Source organism: Gadus chalcogrammus, chromosome 16 (genome assembly GCF_026213295.1).
Source record: "Gadus chalcogrammus isolate NIFS_2021 chromosome 16, NIFS_Gcha_1.0, whole genome shotgun sequence".
Lineage (NCBI taxonomy): Eukaryota > Metazoa > Chordata > Actinopteri > Gadiformes > Gadidae > Gadus > Gadus chalcogrammus.
The window spans coordinates 10596543-10623114 of NC_079427.1; the positions used below are offsets into that span (position 1 = coordinate 10596543).

A 26572-nucleotide genomic window follows, 5' to 3' on the forward strand; every position below is an offset into this window, starting at 1 on the left:
AGCAAGCACCTAGCCTCTAGCCATAGGTACTGGGGTCGTCACATAGACGCCCGGTACTTAACAATCATGTTTCCAATCTATTAATCATTGTAGCGCCAGTGTAATAAGAAATAACGCAACTGTTTTAGCTTTACATTGTGTTTCAAGGTTTAATATTGACGTTAGGCTCCACAATGTTGGAAATGGTTAGCATTTGTGGTAGCCACCTCTCCAGAAGACAATGAGACCAACCAAAAAATATGAAGCAGGTTTAAAATTAAACAGTTGAATCATGAAAAATTATTAATTATATCGAACATTTGCTATGATATATTACAAAATACAAGTGCATTGATTGTATTTGTGATACGAACAATGCCGTCTCAATGACATATAACTGTATTCAAATATTGTGGTTAATAGTGCCAATGCAAAAGATCCACTAAGAACCAAAATATTACGATTTAAATACTATATTAAACTGCAGCAACTTACTACGTTTCTAGTTTAGCTAGTCATCTATACTTTGGCTTGATCTAAAAAACTGACTGGGATTTCTCTGGTTTTTAGTTTCTTTGGGTAAATCATATGAGGGCTGATAATCGTGAAACATAGAAAATGCAATAGTGTTGAATGATTTGTGTTTAATTTTCAATACTGCATGGCTTGAATAACATTGGTTCATTAATCACAGGAAATTTAATGGAAGACCATTAATCCATTGCGCTTTCACTGCATTACATTTTTATAAAATAAATCTTTGTTTCCCTCTCCCCCCCCCTCATACGGTCAGATTACTATATTTGATACACTCCTCTTTGATATAAATACCAGTGCTGTATCAGCCATGTTCTTTGCTGCATGTGATGCCACCCATGTTAGGTATGCTCCCCACACAGAGGTGGTCAGAGCAGGGTTTGGCTCTTCTACAGCTTTTGCTCGTGGCGTCTTTCTCCAAGTCTGAGGAGCGAGTGTGCAGCCTGATGGGGGAGCCAGAGGAGCCCCAGCTCTTCAAGACTGGAGACATCATCTTGGGTGGAATCTTCTCCTTCCACAGCACCTTCAAGACCTTGGATTCGACCTACGTGCACAGACCACTTCCACTACAGTGTATAAGGTAGTTTGAAATCATATACATATATAGATTTACCAAATTCTAATGAACATGTATTCGATTATATATGTAATAAAAACCCTTTGGTTGAAGTCTGAATTTCAGAGCGATCCAGTATGCCCAGGTGATGCTGTTTGCCATTGAGGAGATAAACAACAGCACAGACATTCTGCCTGGCATTAAACTAGGTTATAAATTGTATGATCTATGTGGTTCAATTGCACGGGCAGTTAAAGTCGCGCTGTCTTTGATTAATGGCAATGAGGAAATGGCCTCCATGTCAGAGAAACCTTGCAGTGGATCTGTCCCTGCCATTGTAGGAGTGACCTCGTCTTCTCCTTGCATGGCAATATCCACAGTTATTGGACCCTTTCACACTCCATTGGTAAAGTCTTTCAAAGTTACCTCTTTCCTGAACATACAAAATCTGTCTATTTTTCTGAATGCTGATAGTTCTGTATTCTTTCAATTTCTTTCACCTTATCTGCAATTCTAACTTGAAAACTGAATTTGTGATATTTTTTTTCCTGTCCCCCAGGTCAGCCACTTTGCAACATGTGCTTGTCTTAGCAACAAAGTCCGGTATCCATCCTTCCTCAGAACCATACCCAGTGACTACTACCAGAGCAGAGCCCTGGCCCAAATGGTCAAGCACTTTGGATGGACCTGGGTAGGGGCTATTAGATCAAACGATGACTATGGAAACAATGGAATGGCCATATTCATAGATACAGCAACACAGCTCGGCATCTGTCTTGAGTACTCATTGCCTTTTATCAGAACAGATCCACCAGAACAAAAGCAGAAGATTATAGAGACCATTAAAGGTTCTACTTCCAAAGTTATTATTGCGTTTGTCAATCATATGGATATGGATGTACTAATTGAGGAGTTTGCCCATCACAACCTCACAGGGTACCAATGGGTAGGCACTGAAAGCTGGATATCAGATTCCCAAAATGCACAAGCAAAGGGCCACTACATCCTGGATGGCTCCATCGGCCTTGCCATCCGAAAGGCCCATGTCACTGGCCTTAGAGAGTTCATTTTGGATGTGAAGCCACTCAACTCCTCTGGAAATAAATTGTTCATAGAGTTCTGGGAGAAAACCTTTGGTTGTAATTTTAATCATTTAAATCAAACAGAAAAAACACTCAAACAGTGTACTGGTTATGAGGATCTGACACAGATAAAAAACAGCTTCCATGATATGTCACTTATGCCAATCTTTAACAATGTATATAAAGCAGTGTATGCAGTTGCCCACGCTCTTCATACAATTCTTGGCTGTGGAGACACATGTAGCAACACTATAGCATCAGATCCGCAAGTGGTGAGTTATAAACAAAATGTGATTAACTGTAAATTACTCGTTGATTGGAGATTTAGATAGGCCCTAAATGTGATCAATGTGCTAAAATTAATCATTTGTCGTCAGATTTTGCAGCATTTAAAAAAAATAAGGTTTAAAACAAAAGATGGAGAAGAGGTTTACTTTAATCAGTATGGAGACCCAGCTGCAAAGTATGACATCATAAATTGGCAGCCCAAGAAGGATGGCAGTGTGGAGTTTGTTACTGTTGGCCTCTTTGATGCGTCTCTGCCTGAAGAAAAACAGCTTCATATAGATAACCTAACATTGACGTGGGCAAATAACTCAAAACAGGTTAAGTTAATTTGCTTCATTAAATATTGATCAGCACAGTCTATGAATGATGTTTAAACATCATTGTATGTTCAATTTTAAATACAGTTGAAAGTCCTCTGACTGTGTTTTCACATGCAGGTACCTATTTCAGTCTGCAGTGGGACATGTGCTTTGGGAACTCGAAAGGTCCTCCAGAAAGGAAAGCCTGTCTGCTGCTATGACTGTATACCGTGTGCAGAGGGGGAAGTCAGTAACAAAACAGGTACTAAAGCCTGGCTCAAGAGAATGTAGGATTACAGCCATAAATATAATCATTTGTGTTTACTTTTACATCGCAATCATTTGACTGCAATGTATGCAGTCATGTATCCATTATGAATTCATTTAGTCATTAAGGACACATTATATAATAATGTGTCCATTATGAAAGTTACACTGAATATAATGAAATATATTGGTAAAAACATATGGTTTACCATATATATGAATAATTGTGCATTCCAAACAAAAGTAGAAAATAAATGAGAGAACTGGCAAAACAAGATCATTAAAAAAAATGCTTAAATTATATAATGCTATTAATGCTATTTTAATAAATGTAATGATTCTACCTCATATTTTTTATTGAATTTTAGATTCAATCACCTGTGTTAGATGTCATCCTGAGTTCTGGTCCAATAAGAGAAGAGACGAATGTGAGAAAAAGGAAACTGAGTTTTTGTCATACACTGAAATCATGGGGACAATTCTCACACTGTCTTCCTTGTTGGGAGCCTGCTTGACTGCTACAGTGGCATTCATTTTCTTCAGACATAGGAATACTCCAATCGTCAAGGCCAACAATTCTGAGCTGAGCTTCCTGCTGCTCTTCTCCTTGACTCTGTGTTTCCTGTGTTCTCTGACCTTCATCGGCCGTCCCTCAGACTGGTCCTGTATTTTTCGCCACACAGCTTTTGGGATCACCTTTGTCCTCTGTATCTCTTGTGTTCTGGGGAAAACTCTTGCCGTGCTAATGGCCTTTAAGGCAACACTACCCGGAAGTAATCTAATGAAATGGTTTGGACCACGTCGACAAAGAATCGTTGTTCTAGCTTTTACTTTTATACAGGTTGTGATTTGCATAGTTTGGGTAACAGCGAACCCTCCCTATCCGTTTAAGAATTTAAGACATTTTAAAGATAAGATCATTCTAGAATGTGCATTGGGATCCCCTATAGGTTTCTGGGCTGTGTTGGGTTATATAGGACTCCTAGCTATGTTATGTTTCATACTGGCTATTCTGGCCAGAAAGCTGCCTGATAACTTCAATGAGGCCAAATTCATCACCTTCAGCATGTTGATATTCTGTGCAGTCTGGATGACCTTCATCCCTGCTTATGTCAGTTCTCCTGGGAAGTTCAGTGTGGCTGTTGAAATATTTGCTATCCTGGCCTCTAGTTTTGGGTTACTTTTTTGTATTTTTGTTCCAAAATGCTACATAATATTATTGAAACCAGAAAGAAACACAAAAAAGAATATGATGGAGAAGAAGAGTTAGTTTTACAGAAGTTTCTATTCATAGTCCAAAAAATAAATTTTCCAATAAAGACTTCAGCATTCATGAGTGTGACATGTGTTCTTTGTGCCATCCTGGCCTCTTGGTTTCTTATTTTCCATCTTTATTCTAAAGTGCTTTAGCTATCATAATTCATCATTTATAATCATGTTAACGTTATTACATACAAATAAACCCCCATCTTCCTTTTTTGGCATTTACATCCTAGTAACTGTGATGAGGTGAGTTTAAAACATTCAGTCAGTAAGTAAAACTTTCATCTATAACTAGGACTGCAAGCAGTCACCCAAGGTATTCACAGCCCATGCCCGCCAACCCCAGCGACCGGCATCTCAAACTGATTCACAGGTGCACATCATTACTCCTAGCCCCAACTACTCCTCTGAAAAGGGTGGGTCGTTGTACGCGCGCACAGACCGACACACACACACAGATAGAAATACTGACTCAAACACGCAAATACACACACTCAAGACACACACAATGACCCACACTCACACAGACAAATATGGATACATACACGCACACACATACATACACACACACACACGCACACAAAGACACAAACACAAAGACACACACACAAACAGTGGTTTAAAGATCCCATGGCATGCTGCTTTATGGATGCTTATATATAGGTGTTAGTGTGCCCTTTTTACGGTATTTTGAAGACGTTCAAGAAATTCAGCCTTGGTGCATAATTACAGCCACTAGGAGCCAGTCCCACAATGAGCTTTCAACAAATTTGCTGTTTTTAAGAGGCGGGTCAGGGTGGAGGGTGGGGTGTGGCCCTAAGCAGCTTGCGGCCACGGTACCATGGGCTAGTGTTGACAGTGGATGTATCACAATGGCTCAGATAAATAATATCATCCAGAGGCGCACACAGCTTTTGACCGTGTTCTGTAAATATTCTAGAACACTCCGGGTGCTCCGGGCGGTAGTCCTGGAGCTCTATATCTAAATAATATCATATTATACATCGATATCTATATATCATCTAATATATATTATGACCAAAAGCTGTGTGCGCCTCTAGACAATATTATGAATCTCAAACGACTGCGTCGGGTCCGCTGACGTCTCTGGTTCTTCCACTTCCACATCAATCTGACGTAGACTGAACCGCTCTATGGTAGCCTGGCTATTGCCAGACCAAGCTCAATCGTAGATTGCACGTTGTTCTGGGGAAGCTGCTGTCATTTTCTTCAGCACAAGAGGCGTGATCAATGGGCCTAATTCAAATGACTCTGTACGCAATTGGCTGCTTGCCGTCGCTTCCCTGTCGTCATTTTGTTAAACCAGCCAATTGTGCGCCAGGGGGAAAAGCCAGCTTGGTGATTGGCTCCCGCAAAAACGTATCGGAAGCAGAAAGAAATGTATTGCTCTTCTCAAGACCCTTCTCAAATCGAAGACAGAATGGGCGGGGCTACCCAGTCTAGCGACATAGAGGAGAAAGGGATTGTCGCCCGCCGGAGCCAAGTGCCCCTGACTGCAGCCCGCAGATCGAGGAGGAGCTAAATGTGGGCGGGCTTAAACGTTTAACTCCGCCCACATTTAAGGAAAATTCCGCGCAGTATCATACGTTCTCCCGCTTTCGAGCGGAGGAGCTAAATGTGGGCGGGTCTAAAAGTTTAACCCATGGTTTTATCCTCTCGGGCGCCATCTGGTGGCGGAGATCCGGCAGCACATTCTCAAACATCAATACAGCACAGCACAGCACAATGACTTACCGGTAATATGGAAAAGGGTTCATGCATTTGATAGACTTAGACATTCCTACTTTTAACTTGTCATTTCAAATGTCTTTTTTAGTATAGACACATATTATTTCGTACACTCGCACACAATTATATTAGCTAAGTCAAATAAACCAAAGACAGAAGCGGGAGAACGTATTTCCGTCTGGTCCATGATACTGCGCGGAATTTTCCTTAAATGTGGGCTGGCTTAAACGTTTAAGCCCGCCCACATTTAGCTCCTCCGCTCGAAAGCGGGAGAACGTATGATACTGCGCGGAATTTTCCTTAAATGTGGGCGGAGTTAAACGTTTAAGCCCGCCCACATTTAGCTCCTCCTCGATCTGCGAGCTGCAGTCAGGGGTTACTCGCCGGAGCCACGCTGCCTGCTGCCGAGGTACCACCCCCTCGGATATCCATCCCTCAGTGCTCCCACAGCGGGCAGCGGGCGGTGGGTGGTGCCTCGGTACCTGACCACGATTGCTCCGGCTGTGAGGTACGCAAGGTAGGAATGCGAGTTGCGTGATTGCCCGCTGCCGAGGATCCCCCACCTCAGAAGCGGGCAGCGGCACTCCTTCGGGGGACAATCGCGGTCAACAATCCCTTTCTCCTCCATGTCGCGGTTCATGTACTTCAGGGAGACAAAGCCTAAGTTCCTTTCCCCAAATTCCATCGCAGCCATGGCTGAGATAACGCCCACTACAAGTCTCGTTGTGGAAATACCAGCGACGTCAGAGAACCCGACGTGTTATGCGCCATAACACCAACAGCAGAACGGTTATCCAAATAACAAAGAAGTGTACAACACTTGCGTTACACTGTGTGCATTCACACACACACACACATGTGGTGCTCGCACGGTCGAAGCTCATCGTCTTATTGGCGGGCCAAATTCTCTGGGCGGGCAAGGCAGAGAAAGGGGAGTTTCTAGCGAACATAGGCAAGCTAGGGGAATTCATATTAATGTTAGAAAACCTCATAAAGGGACATTTTCATGCCATGGGACCTTTAATAGTAGATGCCATTTTTTTGTGATCTGGCCGTCTGGATGTGAATTTGTGCATTACGCTTAAGAGCATTCACTGTAATTTGCACTGTGAAGTCATGGAATGAGATAACCACACCATACTTCATACCTCCTGTTAAGGGAGGTGGCCTCTATGTGCCTGGCAAGTTTCCAGTTCCTGCCACCTTCTGAAGCGGAATTGTGATCGATTTAGAGCATTATCGCTCAGCTTAGCATTTATTCAAATTTGCACTGTGACGCCATTTTTATCGACAGTTATTAAGGGGTATGTTCCCAATTTGTTTCCAGTCCCTTGCCTTTTCTCAAGTGTAACTAATTGATTGAATATTGAAGGATTTGGATTTCCGCATCTTTTATGATGTCAAAAACTTTGCTAAATTCAAGAACATACAAGTCCATAGATTGTGTGCATACAATCTTGGGTAATTTTGACTTTTGGTTGACTTTGAGAACATTTTTAAAGATTTCCGAAAATTCCGTAGCACAAAAAATGAAACCCCAGACAGAAATTATGGGTCCAAGAATCAAAAATGTTCAGCATGCAAAATAAGCCAGCTACACAGAGTGTCAGTATTGTAAATTTATTGGGAAGGCAGGGCTGATCGTTTGACTTTGACCACAAATTATAGCGCCCCCTATGGGAATTTCGGCCCAGTGAAAGGGGCACTGTCACACCAAAATTGTACCGGGGGCGAAAATTGTACCGCCTACGTAATCTGCGTTCAAAAATTCCAAACCTGCCTGGCAACAGGCGATCGCGTCGGACGTTGCCTGGCAACAGGCGATCGCGTCGGACGTTGCCTGGCAACGGACGATCGCGTCGAACAATGACGTAGGATGGTTCATGAAAATTTGCGCTTATTCATTGAGCGTCACAAGACGAAATAACATCAAACAGATAACAATTATTTTACAAATGACATTTATTAACGTTGCTAACTTTATATTTGTATTGTATTTAATTGTTTAATCGCATTTAGAGAGTAAACTGAGTCTATTAACACAAGCTAGCTAGACTATGATACACTTTAAACACACAGTTTACTAGCTAAATTCAATGCAATAAAAATATTAAGTAAAAACAAGCGTTATCTGTATTATGATATTTTGTCTTTGGCAACATGAGCGCAAATGTTTTTTGAAACCTGCCTGGCAACGGACAATCGCGTCGAACAATGGCGTTATGTTTCGAACGTGGATTACGTAGGCGGTACAATTTTCGCCCCCGGTACAATTTTGGTGTGACATCGCCCCAAATTAAAATATACAAATAATCCTGATATTGCATTCAATGCGTATCATTGCATTTCATATGCTTGTTACGAGCCAGGCCGTCTCAATGACTTATATGTATTCAAATATTGTGGTCAATAGTGCCAATGCAAATTGTCCACCAAGAACCGCAATATTAAGATTTAAATACTTTGGTTTGATCTGAAAACTCGATGGGATTTCTCTTGTTTTAGTTGCTTCGGGTAAATCACATAATGAAGTTGCATGAATTGTGCCTACCTGTTTCAATTGTTTACCCCCCCCCCCCCCCCCAGGAGGGATCAATACTGTAAGATTACTATATTTGTCACACTCCCCTTTGATATAAATACCAGTACTGTGTATGCCTCTTTCTTTCCTGCACGTGATGCCACCCATGTTAGGTATGCTCTCCACACAGAGGTGGTCAGAGCAGGGTTTGGCGCTTCTACAGCTTTTGCTAGTGGCGTCTTTCTCCAAGTCTGAGGAGCGAGTGTGCAGCCTGATGGGGGAGCCAGAGGAGCCCCAGCTCTTCAAGACTGGAGACATCATCTTCGGTGGAATCTTCTCCTTCCACAGCAGCTGGACGAACATGAAGTCTACCTACGTGCACAGACCACTACCACTGCAGTGCACAAGGTACTTCAAAATAAAACGTATAAAAATGTATATATACTTCACATTTAAATGCAAATGTATTGATCTTGGATGTCATATTATCCCTTTGGTTCAAGTCTGAATTTCAGAGCGTTCCAGTTTGCCCAGTCAATGCTGTTTGCCATTGAGGAGATAAACAACAGCACAGAGATTCTGCCTGGCATTACACTAGGCTATAAGATGTATGATGTATGTGGTTCGATTGCACGGGCAGTTAGAGTCGCCCTGTCTTTGATAAATGGCAATGAGGAAACGGCCTCCATGTCTGAGAGACCTTGCAGTGGATCTGTCCCTGCCATTATAGGAGTGACCTCGTCATCTCCTTGCATGGCAATATCCACCGTCATCGGACCTTTTCACACTCCATTGGTAAAGTCTTTCAAAGTTACCTCTTTCCTGAACATACAAAATCTGTCTATTTTTCTGTATTTTTCCAGAACTTTTTTTTTTCATCTGTAATTCTAACTTGAAAACTGCCTTTGTGTTTGTTTTTATGTCCCCCAGGTCAGCCACTTTGCCACATGTGCTTGTCTTAGCGACAAAATCAAGTATCCATCCTTCCTCAGAACCATACCCAGTGACTACTACCAGAGTAGAGCCCTAGCCCAAATGGTGAAGCACTTTGGATGGACCTGGGTAGGGGCTATTAGATCAAACGATGACTATGGGAACAATGGAATGGCCATATTCAAAGACACAGCAACACAGCTCGGCATCTGTCTTGAGTACTCATTGCCTTTTGTCCGGACAGATCCACCAGAACAAAAGCAGAAGATTATAGAGACTATTAAGGGTTCTACTTCCAAAGTTATTATTGCGTTCCTCAATCATATGGATATGGAAGTACTAATAGAGGAGTTTGCCCACCACAACCTCACAGGGCACCAATGGGTAGGCACTGAGGGATGGATATCAGATTCTCAAATTGCTATTGCGAAGGGCAACTACATCCTTGAAGGCTCTATTGGCCTGGCCATCCGAAAGGCCCATGTCACTGGTCTGAGGGAGTTCATGTTGGATGTGAAGCCACTCAACTCTTCTGGAAATAAATTGTTCACAGAGTTCTGGGAGACAGCCTTTGGATGTATATTTAATAATATAAAGCCAGCGGGAGAAAACAGGGAACACTGTACTGGTCATGAAGATCTCAGAGGGATAAAAAACAGCTTCAATGACATGTCACTTATGCCTATCTTTAACAATGTATATAAAGCAGTGTATGCAGTTGCACACACTCTTCATAATATTCTTGGCTGTGAAGAAATGTGCAGCAACACTATAGCATCAGATCAGCAAGTGGTGAGTTATACACAAAACATTATATACTGTAAATGCTACTGTAGACTGCTGATTTAATCAAGTATTAAGCATTATGAATGTGCTAAATATAAGCATTTCTCATCAGATTTTGAAGCGTTTGAAAGAGATAATGTTTAAAACCAAAGAGGGAGAGGAGGTTTACTTTAATGAGTATGGAGACCCAGCTGCAAAGTATGACATCATAAACTGGCAGCCCAAGAAGGATGGCAGTGTGGAGTTTGTAACTATCGGCCTCTATGATGCGTCTAAACCTGAAGAAAAACAATTAAATCTAGACAACCTAACCTTTACTTGGGCAAATAACTCAAAACAGGTTGTTATTTTTTCCCATTAAATAATGATTGGCACAGTCCATGAACAATGTTTGAACAACAATATTAAAATAGAGTTGATTAAATTCTGACTGTGTTTTCCACATGCAGGTACCTATTTCAGTCTGTAGTGGGACATGTGCTTTGGGAACTCGCAAGGTCCTCCAGAAAGGAAAGCCTGTCTGCTGCTATGACTGTATACCGTGTGCAGAAGGCGAAGTCAGTAACATGACAGGTACTATAGTGTTGCTCAAGAGAATGTAGGTTCAGTGCCATGATTTTATCTGTTAATCCTCAACCACTCTTTGAAACAGTTAATCATCGTAACAAAGTAACACTGAATTAATTTATCAACCTTTTACACAATTCAGTCAAGGTAGATTAAGTGAAGAGTAGGTACAGGTGTAGCTCATATGATCAAAAGCTTTATCATGAGTGCAGTGGTTCATTGATAACAAATTGGTTGAGGTAGGTAAGATACACACTGGTTGAGCCCTGTTGGTTCTTTTGCACAAACAAGACCATATTAGTGAGCCACACCTGTGTTTACTCTCACATGGCACTCATACGAAAATGTCTCCATCATGACAGTTAGGCTGCTGTTCTCCTTTAACTTTGCCATTTGAATTTTAATATATGGTAAACGATACACAATACATGGGAATGATAACACTTCAGAATTAAACAAAACTATAACATACAAAATCTAAATCTGGAAAAACAACATCTTTGTAAGAAAATACTACACTTTCTCACCCTACTACGTTATTTTTTCCATTCAATGCATCTAATATTGAATAAAATAATTATACTTTCTTTCTTTATTCAATTTTAGATTCTATCACTTGTGTGCGATGTCATCCTGAGTTCTGGTCCAATGAGGGAAGAGATGAATGTGAGAAAAAGGAAACTGAGTTTTTGTCATATACCGAAATCATGGGGACAATTCTCACAGTGTCTTCCTTGTTAGGAGCCTGCTTGACTGCTACAGTGGCATTCATTTTCTTCAGACATAGGAATACTCCAATAGTCAAGGCCAACAACTCTGAGCTGAGCTTCCTGCTGCTCTTCTCCTTGACTCTTTGTTTCCTCTGTTCTCTGACCTTCATCGGCCGTCCCTCAGACTGGTCCTGTATGCTTCGCCACACAGCGTTTGGGATCACCTTTGTCCTCTGTATCTCTTGTGTTCTGGGGAAAACTCTTGCCGTGTTGATGGCCTTTAAGGCTACACTACCTGGTAGTAATCTAATGAAATGGTTTGGACCACGTCGACAAAGAATCGTTGTTTTAGCTTTTACTTTTATACAAATTGTGATTTGTATAGTTTGGCTAACCTCCAACCCTCCTCATCCGTTCAAGAATTTAAGGCATTTTAAAGATAGGATAATTCTAGAATGTGCATTAGGATCCCCTATAGGGTTCTGGGCTGTGTTGGGGTACATAGGACTCTTAGCTTTATTATGTTTCATGCTGGCTTTTCTGGCCAGAAAGCTGCCAGATAACTTCAATGAGGCCAAATTCATCACCTTCAGTATGTTGATATTCTGTGCAGTCTGGCTCACCTTCATCCCTGCTTATGTCAGTTCTCCTGGGAAGTTCAGTGTTGCCGTCGAAATATTTGCTATCCTGGCCTCTAGTTTTGGGTTACTATTTTGTATTTTTATTCCAAAGTGCTACATAATATTGTTGAAACCAGAACGAAACACAAAAAAGAATATGATGGATAAAAAGAGTTAGATTTGTAGATGTTCTGAATCAGAGTGAAATAATAAATATTTTAATAAAGACTTTAGCATCCCTGGACGTGATTCCTTATGCCATTCAGGCCTCTTGATTTGTGCCGCTCAATTTTAAATTCAAAGGGCTCCATTAATCATTTGAATTTTGAATTCAATGCAATTATAATGGGTTTGATATAACTATCCATGGACCTATTTGTCAAATGTATAGCCTTGCCCATTGACTTCCATTGTAATTATTCTTTAAAAAGCTTAATAGTTTAAAAAGTTGAAAGAGTTGAAAAAAGTTGATTTTAAGCAAACATGTATTCCTATAATGGGATCAATAGTGGCAATTCAAATTCTCGATTGAGAACCAAATATTTCAATGTAAATAAGACATATACTGTACAAATTAATTACACATCTAGTTTAGCTAGTAATCTGTACTATAGTTCAAATATAAAACTAATTTCTCGAGATTTTAGTTTTCTTAAGGTTCATCACATTATCAAATGTTGATAATCATGAAATAGTTTATTCCCCACCCCAGAGGGATCAATACTGAAAGATTACTATATTTGTCAAACTCCCCTTTGATATAAATACCAGTGTTGCGTATGCCTTGTTCTATGCTGCATGTGATGCCACCCATGTTAGGTATGCTCTCCACACAGAGGTGGTCAGAGCAGGGTTTGGCTCTTCTACAGCTTTTGCTCGTGGCGTCTTTCTCCAAGTCTGAGGAGCGAGTGTGCAGCCTGATGGGGGAGCCAGAGGAGCCCCAGCTCTTCAAGACTGGAGACATCATCTTGGGTGGAATCTTCTCCTTCCACAGCAGCTGGAAGAACATAGAGTCTACCTATGTTCACAGTCCACTACCATTGCAGTGCACAAGGTAGTTTAAAATCCAACATATAGAGATGGATTTATATACAATTATACTATGCATGTTTTTTATGTTATATGCCATAATAATGTTTTGGTTCAAGTCTGAATTTCAGAGCATTCCAGTTTGCCCAGGCGATGCTGTTTGCCATTGAGGAGATAAACAACAGCACAAACCTTCTGCCTGGGATTAAACTGGGATATAAGATCTATGATGCATGTGGTTCAACTGCACGGGCAGTCAGAGTGGCGCTGTCTTTGATGAATGGCAATGAGGGTACAGCCACCTTGTCTGAGAAACATTGCATTGGATCTGTCCCTGCTATTATAGGACTACAATCCTCTTCCCCCTCTATGGCTGTAGCCACAGTCATTGGACCTTTTCACACCCCGATGGTAAAGTGGTTCAAATAATCCTAGACTGCAAATTTAAATAGCGTGTGTCTTTTTTCTCATACTTATAGTGGTCTGTATATTTTCATTTGTATTTATTTTGTTCTTTGTAGGTCATTTTGATCTGTAATAGTACATTTCTGATATTATTCTCTATCCTCCAGGTCAGTTACTTTGCAACATGTGCCTGTCTTAGCAACAAAGTCCGGTATCCATCTTTCCTCAGAACCATACCCAGTGACTACTACCAGAGTAGAGCCCTAGCCCAAATGGTCAAGCACTTTGGTTGGACCTGGGTAGGGGCAATTAGATCGAATAATGACTATGGGAACAATGGAATGGCCACATTTATAGAAATAGCCACACAGCTCGGCATCTGTCTTGAGTACTCATTGCCTTTTTTCAGGACGGATCCACCAGAACAAAAGCAGATGATTATAGAGACTATTAAGGGTTCTACTTCCAAGGTTATTATTGGGTTCCTCTCTCATATGGATATGGATGTACTGATAGAGGAGTTTGCCCACCACAACCTCACAGGGTTCCAATGGGTAGGCACTGAAAGCTGGATATCGGATTCCCCAATTGCAATTGGTAAGGGCCACTACATCCTGGATGGCTCTATTGGCCTGGCCATCCGAAAGGCTTATGTCACTGGCCTGAGAGAGTTCATGTTGGATGTGAAGCCACTCAACAATTCTGGAAATAAATTGTTTACAGAGTTCTGGGAGACAACCTTTGGTTGTATATTTAGTAATATGAAGCAAACAGGAGAACATCTGGAACAGTGTACTGGTTATGAAGATCTCACAGGGATAAAAAACAGCTTCCATGACATGTCACTTATGTCTATCTTTAACAATGTATATAAAGGTGTGTATGCAGTTGCCCACACACTTCATAGTATTCTTGGCTGTGAAGAAAGGTGTAGCAACACTATAGCATCACATCCGCAAGCGGTGAGTTACACTAAATGTTTATGTACCGTAAATTCCACTGTAGATTGGTAACTGAATAAGCACTGAATGTGATCATTGTGCTAAAATTATGCATTTGCCATCAGATTTTGCAGCATTTAAGAAACATAAAGTTCAAAACCAAAGAGGGAGAAGAGATTTACTTTAATGAGAATGGAGACCCAGCTGCAAAGTATGACATCATAAACTGGCAGGCCAAGAAGGATGGCAGTGTGGAGTTTGTTACTATTGGCCTCTACGATGCGTCTCTGCCTGAAGACAAACAACTACATATAGATAACCTAACATTGACGTGGGCAAATAACTCAAAACAGGTTAAGTTAATTTGCTTCATTAAATATTGATCAGCACAGTCTATGAATGATGTTTAAACATCATTGTATGTTCAATTTTAAATACAGTTGAAAGTCCTCTGACTGTGTTTTCACATGCAGGTACCTATTTCAGTCTGCAGTGGGACATGTGCTTTGGGAACTCGAAAGGTCCTCCAGAAAGGAAAGCCTGTCTGCTGCTATGACTGTATACCGTGTGCAGAGGGGGAAGTCAGTAACACAACAGGTACTATAGCCTGGCTCAAGAGAATGTAGGATGACTGCATAACTTTACTGTGTGCTTCATGAAGGCAGTTGTTCCTGCTAAGGAATGAGTGAAGTAGGCTAAGCAATGCACTGGTCAAGCCCTGTTGGTTTTCTTGCACAAACAAGACCATTGTTAATGCTATGAGCCTCAACTGTCTTTACTCTGACATTGCTGTCATGCGAATAAGTCTCCATTATGAAGTTACACTGCTTATAATGTAAATAATTATATATTATTTAAGATATACAGGGGAAAATACACATTCAAAACAAAATAATGTATAGTAGAATTGTGTATAAATGGAAAATAAATGAGAAAACTGGTAAACAACGTAGTTAAATTTTTCTTTAGATTTTACTCAACCTGCTTCTTTCTCTCAAAAAAAAATGTGTCTCGTAATAATTCTACCTTTATTTATTGAATTTTAGATTCTATCACTTGTGTGCAATGCCATCCTGAGTTCTGGTCCAATGAGAGAAGAGATGGATGTGAGAAAAAGGAAACCGAGTTTCTGTCATTTACTGAAATCATGGGATCAATTCTCACAGTGTCTTCCTTGTTAGGAGCCTGCTTGAAAGCTACAGTGGCATTCATTTTCTTCAGACATAGGAATACTCCAATAGTCAAGGCCAACAACTCTGAGCTGAGCTTCCTGCTGCTCTTCTCCTTGACTCTTTGTTTCCTCTGTTCTCTGACCTTCATCGGCCGTCCCTCAGACTGGTCCTGTATGCTTCGCCACACAGCGTTTGGGATCACCTTTGTCCTCTGTATCTCTTGTGTTCTGGGGAAAACTCTTGCCGTGTTGATGGCCTTTAAGTCTACACTACCCGGTAGTAATCGAATGAAATTTTTCGGACCTCGTCGACAAAAAATTGTTGTTCTAACATTTACTTCTATACAAGTTGTGATTTGCATAGTTTGGGTAACAGCCAACCCTCCTTATCCGTTTAAGAATTTAAGACATTTTAAAGATAAGATAATTCTAGAATGTGCATTAGGATCCCCTATAGGGTTCTGGGCTGTGTTGGGGTATATAGGACTTTTAGCTTTATTATGTTTCATACTGGCTATTCTGGCCAGAAAGCTGCCTGATAACTTCAATGAGGCCAAATTCATCACCTTCAGCATGTTGATATTCTGTGCAGTCTGGATGACCTTCATCCCTGCTTATGTCAGTTCTCCTGGGAAGTTCAGTGTTGCTGTGGAAATATTTGCTATCTTGGCCTCAAGCTTTGGGTTACTATTTTGTATTTTTATACCAAAATGCTACTTAATATTGTTGAAACCAGAAAGAAACACAAAAAAGAATATGATGAGTAAGAAGAGTTAGATTTGTAGATGCTCATATTCATGGTGAAATAATTCATAATAATAATTTCAATAAAAACTTTAGCATGTATGACTGTGACATGTGTTCTGTATGTCACGTGGGCCTCTTGAGTTTTTGCAACTATGTTTTTTTATGCCAAATTAATCATCATCAGTAATCATTTGAATTAAAAATTGTATACAATCATAATTGCTTTCATATAACTACTTATGGACCTATTAAGGCCATGGCATAATTGTAACTAAGATAATATGAGTCTTAATACCCTATGGTCAATAGGTTCAACTGAAACGTATGACTATTTTTGGCCTGCATAAGGCTAATATTGTGCAGTCTGATGATCATCCAGAAGTATCATTGATAATTAAAATAGAAGGAGAACAAGATGGCCTCATTTCACTTCTCCCACACAGAGTTCCCAACACTGACATTAATAATCGCTCAGATATATTTTGGGAACCATGTCATCCCAATGTTTTAGACTGTGTATTAATATATTGGGATCAATAGTGGCAATGCAAATTCTCCACTCAGAGCTCAAATATATCTGTGAGTTTAGCAAGTAATCATTACTATTTATGAATCGGAAACCTGACTCCGGTTCCTCTAGTCTCTCGTTTTTTCAGGGTATATCAAATCTGGGCTGATCATCATTAAACAAAACAAATACAATATTATTGTGATATTTGTTTTTACTTATTCATCATACATACATTTAGTATCGTTAATTAATATTGCCATGTAAATTCAGTGAAAGCAATCACTTTATCGATTATGCTTTTGTTTCATTAGATTTTCATTAATTAAAGTAGCAACCCTTTGTGGAACAAGTGTGCTCACTTGATAAAATTGTTTACCCCCCACTCCAGAGGGATTAATATTGTAAGATTACTATATTTGTCACACTCCTTTGATATAAATGACAGTGCTGCGTATGCCTTGTTCCATGCTGCATGTGATGCCACCCATATTAGGTATGCTCTCCACACAGAGGTGGTCAGAGCAGGGTTTGGCTCTTCTACAGCTTTTACTCGTGGCGTCTTTCTCCAAGTCTGAGGAGCGAGTGTGCAGTCTGATGGGGGAGCCAGAGGAGCCCCAGCTCTTCAAGACTGGAGACATCATCTTGGGTGGAATCTTCTCCTTTCACAGCAGCTGGAAGAACATAGAGTCTACCTATGTTCACAGTCCACTACCATTGCAGTGCACAAGGTAGTTTAAAATCATACACATATGGATGAATTTATACACAATTCTAATATACATGTTTTTTATTTTATATGTAATTATAACCCTTTGGTTCAAGTCTGAATTTCAGAGCGTTCCAGTTTGCCCAGTCAATGCTGTTTGCCATTGAGGAGATAAACAACAGCACAGACCTTCTGCCTGGCATTAAACTGGGATATAAGATCTATGATGCATGTGGTTCGATTGCACGGGCAGTCAGAGTGGCGCTGTCTTTGATAAATGGCAATGAGGAAACAGCCACTACGTTTGAGAAACCTTGCAGTGGATCTGTCCCTGCCATCATGGGAGAGACCTCCTCTTCCCCCTGCATGGCAATCAACACTGTTATTGGACCTTTCCACACTCCGATGGTAAAGTGTTTAAAACATAGAAGATACCATGTCCATTTTTCGGAATACTTCTACCTCCCTCATCCGTAATTCTAAAATGAATAATGCAATTGTGATCTTTTTTTTTTCTGTCCCCAGGTCAGCCACTTTGCAACATGTGCTTGTCTAAGCAACAAAGTCAAGTATCCATCATTCCTCAGAACCATACCCAGTGACTACTACCAGAGTAGAGCCCTGGCCCAAATGGTCAAGCACTTTGGTTGGACCTGGGTAGGGGCTATTAGAACAAATGATGACTATGGGAACAATGGAATGGCCACATTTATAGAAATAGCCACACAGCTCGGAATCTGTCTTGAGTACTCATTGCCTTTTTTCAGGACCGATCCACCCGAACAAAAGCAGAAGATTATAGAGACTATTAAGGGTTCTACTTCCAAGGTTATTATTGCGTTCCTTTCTCATATGGATATGGATGAACTCATAGAGGAGTTTGCCCACCACAACCTCACAGGGTACCAATGGGTAGGCACTGAGGGATGGATATCAGATTCCCAAACTGCTATTGCCAAGGGCCACTACATCCTGGATGGCTCTATTGGCCTTGCAATCCGAAAGGCCCATGTCACTGGCCTGAGAGAGTTCATGTTGGATGTGAAGCCACTCAACTCCTCTGGAAATAAATTGTTTACAGAGTTCTGGGAGACAACCTTCGGTTGTATTTTTAATTTTATAAAGCAAACAGGAGAAAATATTGAAACCTGTACTGGTTATGAAGATCTCACAGGGATAAAAAACAGCTTCACTGACATGTCACTTATGCCTATCTTTAACAATGTATATAAAGCAGTGTATGCAGTTGCCCACACTCTTCATAAAATCCTTGGCTGTGGAAAAATGTGTAGCAACACTATAGCAACAGATCCGCAAGTGGTGAGTTATATTAAAAATTGTATGTACTGTGTGTATGTATGTATGTATGTATATATATATAATAAACTGTACATGCTACTGCTCAATTCGGAAATAAAGAATATAACAAATTAAAATGAAGCTTTTCTCATCAGATTTTGCAAAATTTGAAACAGATAAGGTTCAAAACCAAAGAGGGAGAGGAGGTTTACTTCAATGAGGATGGAGACCCAGCTGCAAAGTATGACATCATAAACTGGCAGCCCAAGAAGGATGGCAGTGTGGAGTTTGTTACTATTGGTCTCTATGATGCGTCTCTGCCTGAAGACAAACAGCTTCATCTAGATAACCTAACCTTGTCTTGGGCAAATAACTCTAAACAGGTTAAGCATTATTTTTCAATAAAAAAATGATCAGCATGTTCATGAATAATGTTTCAACATCATTGAATGCATCTGAATGTGTTTTCCACACGCAGGTACCTATTTCAGTCTGTAGTGGGACATGTGCTTTGGGAACTCGCAAGGTCCTCCAGAAAGGAAAGCCTGTCTGCTGCTATGACTGTATACCGTGTGCAGAGGGGGAATTCAGTAACACAACAGGTACTATAGTGTTAATCAAGATAATGTAGGGCAGTGCCATGAAAATATGAATTAGTTGTCAGCCATTCTTTTAAACAGTAAATCAAAATAACCTCGAATTTGGTAATAGACCCTCCTAATAAAAGTGTCAATTAAGAGTAAGTACAGGTGCACCTCATAACTTTAACATGTTTTATGAAGGCAGTGGTGGTTCATTGTAAGCAATGTCTGCAGAATGCCCTGTAACACACAGGTCAAAACAAGACCATTATTAACACTATGAGCCACACAATTCATATGAAAATGTATCCGTCATAACAGGCTCCTTCTCTCCTTAAACATTGATATATTAATATTATATATCATATCGCATATATGGGGATTCATTCCATACATATTTGGAACAGAACTAGAAAAAGTCAGACAAAATCTGGTCGAACAAGACATTTAATGAACAAAAATGCTAAATGTTCTCATCCTTCTGCTTTTATTAAATCAATTCATTCATATTTGTTTTGAATTTCAGATTCTATCACTTGTGCGCGATGTCATCCTGAGTTCTGGTCAAACGAGAGAAGAGACGATTGTAAGAAAAAGGAAACTGAGTTTCTCTCATTTACTGAAATCATGGGGGCAATTCTCACAGTGTCTTCCTTGTTAGGAGCCTGCTTGACTGCTACAGTGGCATTCATTTTCTTCAGACATAGGAATACTCCAATAGTCAAGGCCAACAACTCTGAGCTGAGCTTCCTGCTGCTCTTCTCCTTGACTCTGTGTTTCCTCTGTTCTCTGACCTTCATCGGCCCTCCCTCAGACTGGTCCTGTATGCTTCGCCACACAGCGTTTGGGATCACCTTTGTCCTCTGTATCTCTTGTGTTCTGGGGAAAACTCTTGCTGTGTTGATGGCCTTTAAGGCCACACTACCCGGTAGTAATCTTATGAAATGGTTTGGACCTCGTCGACAGAGACTCAGTGTTCTCGCTTTCACTGTTGTACAAGTTGTTATTTGCATACTTTGGTTAACAATCAACCCTCCCTTTCCATTTAAGAATTTTAGTCATTTTAAAGATAAGATAATTCTAGAATGTGCATTAGGATCCCCTATAGGGTTCTGGGCTGTGTTGGGGTACATAGGACTCTTAGCTTTGTTATGTTTCATACTGGCTTTTCTGGCCAGAAAGCTGCCTGATAACTTCAATGAAGCCAAATTCATCACCTTCAGCATGTTGATATTCTGTGCAGTCTGGATCACCTTCATCCCTGCTTATGTGAGTTCTCCTGGGAAGTTCAGTGTGGCTGTGGAAATATTTGCAATCCTGGCCTCTAGTTTTGGGTTACTATTTTGTATTTTTATTCCAAAATGCTACATAATCTTGTTAAAACCAGAGAAAAATACAAAAAAGAATATGATCGGGAAGAAGGGTTAATTTTATTTTACCAAATGTTATGGATGCTTTTGATGAAGTAAAGTGGTCTCTAACTCTCAAAAAGGTTTACATGAATCAATAAGTTTGTTTCAATGATTAAGGCAGTTTATCACTATTCATTCAAGGTTTTTTATTTCATAAATAATGTAACCAATAAAATTAATTATGATTTATAATATATTATCAGTATAATATATGATATATTCAATGTTTAAGTCAATGTTTTTCTAATGAAGTCTAAAATCCTAGAAAAAAAATGAAATTATATATGCATCTATATTTTTTCTTTTTTTTATGTGTTTGGAATACTTTAAACTGTACCCATTGGACAACTTAGAATAGATGGATAATCATTTCACAAACTCTCCATAGCACAAAATGGTCTTTATTAAGTGTATTAAACCAAGTGATTTTTTTGTGAGGATAATAATATTTGACACATAGACAAATGTATAATAAAGCCAGAGGCAGCAGTGATGTAATAGATTATCCATAGCATGATAAAATAGATGATAGAGCATGAGATGCATCATCTGCTGGTTCAAATATTTTTTTAAATAAAAATAAATAGGTCTGCATGGAATCTCAAAAAGTCATTTTTCAGAGGCTCTGAAAAATATATCGGCAGATTGAACATCAGTATTGGACCTTTGTTATACTAAAACTATTCATGGTCCATGTAAGGCATGATTTATTTTGCAAAAAAAAATACTTTTATTTGAAAATTCTTCATGGATATCAAAGGCCTTAAAGAAGTATAAAAATTGATTCATAATAATTGACGGGTATTATTTTTCCCCAGAGTTGATTTCTCCCTGATGAACATGTCTCATTTTGTAATATTGAATAGGTAAAATAATCGATTATATATTGATTAAAAAAAAAGTATGATCCTTTCCCCTGAAGGATATTTTATGTGAATGTATATAAAAAATCATCATCACATTTGTTTGTTGAACTGCTGTCTCCAGAGGCCCTCACATGATCATTAGTATCCAATCCATGCTAACCTTGTTCTATAAATGCTAGAAAAACACTGTTAAGTGAGACTAAGTGTGGATTAGTTTCGAGCAATGCAGAGCAAAGATATGTCATTGCTAAGAATGGCCTTTGTGGTACTGCTAATTGAGAGGGCATACACTGTCTGCCTGCTTCAAGGGATGGCAGAGGGGCCTGAGCTAGCCCAAAAGGGGGACTTGACAATTGGAGGCATTTTCTCATTTCGCACCAGGCAAAAATACATCATTGACACATTTGAGACCATTCCTCAGAAACGACAATGCCAGAAGTATGTAATTTGTTCTATATAGTCATTATATACATTTGATAACCTGCAACTAATGTAGAATTATTATTAAAAAAAAAACTTTCACAGCTTCATTTTCAGGGAATTTAAATTTGCTCAAACTATGATCTTTGCTATAAATGAGATCAACAAAAATCCAGGAATACTCAACGGTGTTAAACTTGGCTATAAGATATATGATGATTGTGGAACTATGGATGTACTTAGAGCTGCACTTGCTTTGGTAAATGGACAAAGGAGTGAACTCATTGAGAAAAACTGTACTCGGAGTGAAACAGTACAAGCTATACTTGGACATTCAGGATCAAGGCCAACTATTCCAATTGCACAAACTGTTGGCCGGTTTCATGTACCTGTGGTAAGTTAAATATAACTTGATTATGTATTTGCATATGTTTCTTTCAGTACCGTGCACAACAATTTAAAATCATCTGCAAATGCAAATTAATAATATGTTTGGACTTTTCTTACATTTAGATCAGCCACTTTGCTACCTGTGCCTGTCTAAGCAACAGAAGGACGTATCCTACCTTTTTCCGAACTATTCCTAGTGACTATTACCAGAGTAGGGCCCTGGCAAAGCTGGTGAAACACTTTGGCTGGACCTGGATTGGAGCACTAGCTGTTGATAATGAATATGGCCTTAATGGTATTTCGGCATTGATACAAGCTGCAATTGAAAATGGTGTATGCGTTGAGTATTCTGAAGCCTTTTCACGAACGGTGTCATTGCATAAACTGAGCAGAATAATAGACATTATTAAACGCTCAACTTCAAAAGTGATCATGGCGTTTATGACACATCAAGAGATAAAGGTGCTGGCAGCAGAGTTGTACAAACACAATATTACAGGACTTCAGCTTGTTGGCAGTGATGCCTGGCTCACAGACCACTCTCTCACTGACATTGAGGGCCACAGGATCCTGGTGGGCTCCATCGGCTTCACCGTCAGCAGAGCTCAGATCCCGGGGTTGGGGAAGCACCTTAGGGATGTTCAACCCTCACAGTTCCCTGACAGCCAGTTTGTCAAAGATTTCTGGGAATATATGTTTAATTGCTCTCTCAATGGGATTGATTATATGAAAAGAAAACCATGCAGTGGGCTTGAAAGCTTACATGACATTGAATCACAGTTCACTGATGTATCTGAATTGAGATTTACTAACAATATATACAAGTCTGTTTATGCTGTGGCCCATGCTCTAAACAATCTATTAAAGTGTAGAGATACCCAGAGTCCATTTTCAAATGGAAGCTGTGCAGAAATAAAGTATATTCAACCATGGCAGGTGAGCAACATCCACTATGTCATATGACATATTGAATATTGAATTGCCATTTCTGGTAATTTGTTTCTGTCATTTTTCATTTTTGTAAAGGTCCTACAGCATCTGCAGGCTGTGAATTTCACGACAACAAACGGGGAAAGGGTTTATTTTGACAGTCAAGGAGACTCACCAGCGAGATATGATCTTGTTAATTTACAGATGACCAAAAAGGGAACAATGGAAGGTGTCACAGTTGGCATCTATGACGCCTCTCTTGCAGAGAACAATCAGTTTTTAATGAATAACATCTCAGTTGTTTGGGGTGATGGTCATACTGAGGTAACATTTTTTGGTTCCTGTTGTTAAGTGTTCATATCATAGCTCTGTTATGTGTTGTTGCACAAGTTGTATCTATGAATGTCTGACAGGTTCCAGCGTCAGTGTGCAGTGTGAGCTGTCTACCAGGAACACACAAAGTGCTGCAGAAACAACGGCCAGTCTGTTGTTACGACTGCATACCCTGTCCCTTAGGCGAGATTAGCAATGCAACAGGTACATACAACTTGAATAAATTTTTACATTCATATACAGTAATGTGAAATTTTAGGTCTTACTATAAATACGTAAATGTTAATTATTTTTCCACTTTTCAGATTCAATAGACTGCATGAAATGTCCATTAGAATATTGGCCTAATAAATACAGAGATTCCTGCATTCCCAAAGAAGTGGAATTCTTGGCCTACAATGAAACCATGGGGAGTGTCGTGGTCCTTTTTTCCCTTTTTGGCGTATTTCTGACCACCATTACAACGCTAGTCTTCTATTGCCACAGTGAAACCCCTCTAGTGCGAGCTAATAATGCTGAGCTGAGCTTCTTGCTGCTGTTCTCCTTGACTCTGTGTTTCCTGTGTTCTCTGACCTTCATCGGCCGTCCCTCAGACTGGTCCTGTATGCTTCGCCACACAGCTTTTGGGATCACCTTTGTCCTCTGTATCTCTTGTGTTCTGGGGAAGACTATAGTGGTGTTGATGGCCTTCAGGGCCACACTACCAAGCAGTAATGTTATGAAATGGTTTGGTCCAACTCAGCAGAGACTCAGTGTATTGGCTTTCACTCTCATACAGGTTGTGATTTGTATACTCTGGTTAACAATCAAGCCTCCATATCCCATTAAGAATATGGAAACCTACATGGATAAGATCATTCTAGAATGTGCCTTAGGATCCCCTATAGGATTCTGGGCTGTGTTAGGGTACATAGGACTTTTAGCTTTATTATGTTTCATACTGGCTTTTCTTTCTAGAAAGCTGCCTGATAACTTCAATGAGGCTAAATTCATCACCTTCAGCATGTTGATATTCTGTGCAGTCTGGATCACCTTCATCCCAGCTTATATCAGTTCTCCTGGGAAGTTCACGGTAGCTGTGGAGACCTTTGCGATTTTGGCTTCAAGCTATGGGTTGCTTTTTTGCATATTTCTACCAAAATGTTACATACTTTTACTGAAGCCTCAGAAAAACACAAAAAAACATATAATGGGAAAGAATTAAAACCGTGAGATTCTTTAAGAGGATTAAAATATTGAATTGATGTGAATCTACTGATATGTGAAGTTATTATAAATGACTTATCAATATGAATAAAAACGATCAAAGTAAACTATGGTTATTAAAAACATGTATAGATAAATGGACAGTATGTATTCATGCCACAAATTAACAACGTAAGGATGCATGGAATTACATAAAATTCCATCTTTAAAATATTTAGTGAACTTTAGTTCAACTAAGTTCAACTGAGTGAACTAATTAGTAATTCATATTATCAGACATCAAAAGTCTAAAGCTAATATCTTTGTTTAAAATGTTTAAACTCAACCATATTGAATGATCAGTTGAGATATGGCAGAGTAAATAAAAACATGATCGAACAGCTATGGATTTATATATGATTAAAACAGGAGCCAAAGCTAATTGGGATGGTTTGTATAAGGTATTAATCAGTAGGCCAAACATATTAGCATATGTATATTATAATATGAAAATTTACTACAATTGTAGTTAATTGAAAAAGTATTTATGTTGTCACACTTTAGCCCATATGGGAATTAATGAACACTTTCATGATTGTTTGACATTTCTTTACATTTCTGATGAATTAAAAAAATCTATCCATCTGGTGATATGTAGTGAATAGTAAAACTGTTGAGAATAGTCACTGAGGTAAACATGCTGAAAAGCTGTCAATAACAAACCACTGAGAAAAACACTTAATGGTAAATAGGTCACCATCTGGTGTAAATATGCCTCCATTACCCAGTGGCGGGCGTCCTTAGGGGTTGATGGGACTAGAGTCCCCAACCTCGACGCAGGGGGGGGGGGGGGGACGGGGGACATTGTATCAGATTGCCTCATCTGCTTTCAACCAGCTGAACAACAGGTGACAGACAAGTCTGCCCAGGCATAACGATGGAGCATGAGTGGATTCTAATTATTACAATACATTACGTAAGACATGGTTATTAAGCCAGGACACTTTCCAATAATTGAATTGTCTATATTGTTTTTGATTATGGCCTTCCGGATTTCTGTGAACGCAGGCTTGTTGGAATGAGGAATGTTTGTGTTTCGTGTTTGCTTGACTTGGACAACGGGTCCATTATTACATGAGCATACGAATTAAAACTATATGATCATCTTAAAGTGAATATGAGAAAATGTCTTTGTGTTTTTTAATGTAATTATTTGTCTTGTTTATTTTCCTCCACTAAAACTAACCTGACACTATTAGGGGCATGCCTGAAAAATAAAGATCATAGATTATTATTAATGGTAATCATCAATTATATAATTGATCATTATATAAGAAATCTTCCATTTGGCAGTGGTAATATCCCACATGTTGGATCTTATCAAAAAAGAAACATGAAATACAAACCATCAAAAATACCTATGCTTTGAATGAATGGTATAGTTCTATAGATATTTATTGGTACAGTCATATCAACCAGTGGTACTTTG

General features: G+C 39.5%; 5 protein-coding genes across 5 annotated transcripts; all 5 read left to right on the top strand.

Annotated features, from left to right (window-relative positions):
* The first annotated feature begins 947 nt into the window (after positions 1-947).
* LOC130405909 (extracellular calcium-sensing receptor-like) lies at positions 948-4278 on the top strand. The gene is made up of 6 exons (XM_056611218.1): positions 948-1096; positions 1187-1478; positions 1632-2426; positions 2532-2759; positions 2880-3003; positions 3377-4278. The coding sequence occupies exons 1-6, from the start codon at positions 963-965 to the stop codon at positions 4276-4278; spliced, it is 2475 nt and encodes an 824-aa protein (XP_056467193.1). The 5' UTR covers positions 948-962.
* A 1573-nt stretch (positions 4279-5851) lies between these two features.
* LOC130406422 (extracellular calcium-sensing receptor-like) lies at positions 5852-12335 on the top strand. The gene is made up of 7 exons (XM_056611986.1): positions 5852-6528; positions 8715-8949; positions 9045-9336; positions 9472-10266; positions 10373-10600; positions 10710-10833; positions 11434-12335. The coding sequence occupies exons 2-7, from the start codon at positions 8717-8719 to the stop codon at positions 12333-12335; spliced, it is 2574 nt and encodes an 857-aa protein (XP_056467961.1). The 5' UTR covers positions 5852-6528; positions 8715-8716.
* Positions 12336-13062: 727 nt separating this feature from the next.
* On the top strand, positions 13063-16657 carry LOC130405857 (extracellular calcium-sensing receptor-like). The gene is made up of 6 exons (XM_056611126.1): positions 13063-13211; positions 13306-13597; positions 13759-14553; positions 14658-14885; positions 15006-15129; positions 15579-16657. The coding sequence occupies exons 1-6, from the start codon at positions 13078-13080 to the stop codon at positions 16478-16480; spliced, it is 2475 nt and encodes an 824-aa protein (XP_056467101.1). The 5' UTR covers positions 13063-13077; the 3' UTR covers positions 16481-16657.
* Positions 16658-17423: 766 nt separating this feature from the next.
* On the top strand, positions 17424-20975 carry LOC130405394 (extracellular calcium-sensing receptor-like). Its single transcript, XM_056610458.1, has 6 exons — positions 17424-17689; positions 17784-18075; positions 18193-18987; positions 19122-19349; positions 19445-19568; positions 20074-20975. Exons 1-6 carry the CDS (start codon positions 17427-17429, stop codon positions 20973-20975), a joined length of 2604 nt encoding a protein of 867 aa, XP_056466433.1. The 5' UTR covers positions 17424-17426.
* A 1148-nt stretch (positions 20976-22123) lies between these two features.
* LOC130406137 (extracellular calcium-sensing receptor-like) lies at positions 22124-25102 on the top strand. The gene is made up of 6 exons (XM_056611536.1): positions 22124-22263; positions 22351-22639; positions 22759-23571; positions 23662-23889; positions 23979-24102; positions 24204-25102. The coding sequence occupies exons 1-6, from the start codon at positions 22136-22138 to the stop codon at positions 25100-25102; spliced, it is 2481 nt and encodes an 826-aa protein (XP_056467511.1). The 5' UTR covers positions 22124-22135.
* Positions 25103-26572: the final 1470 nt, after the last annotated feature.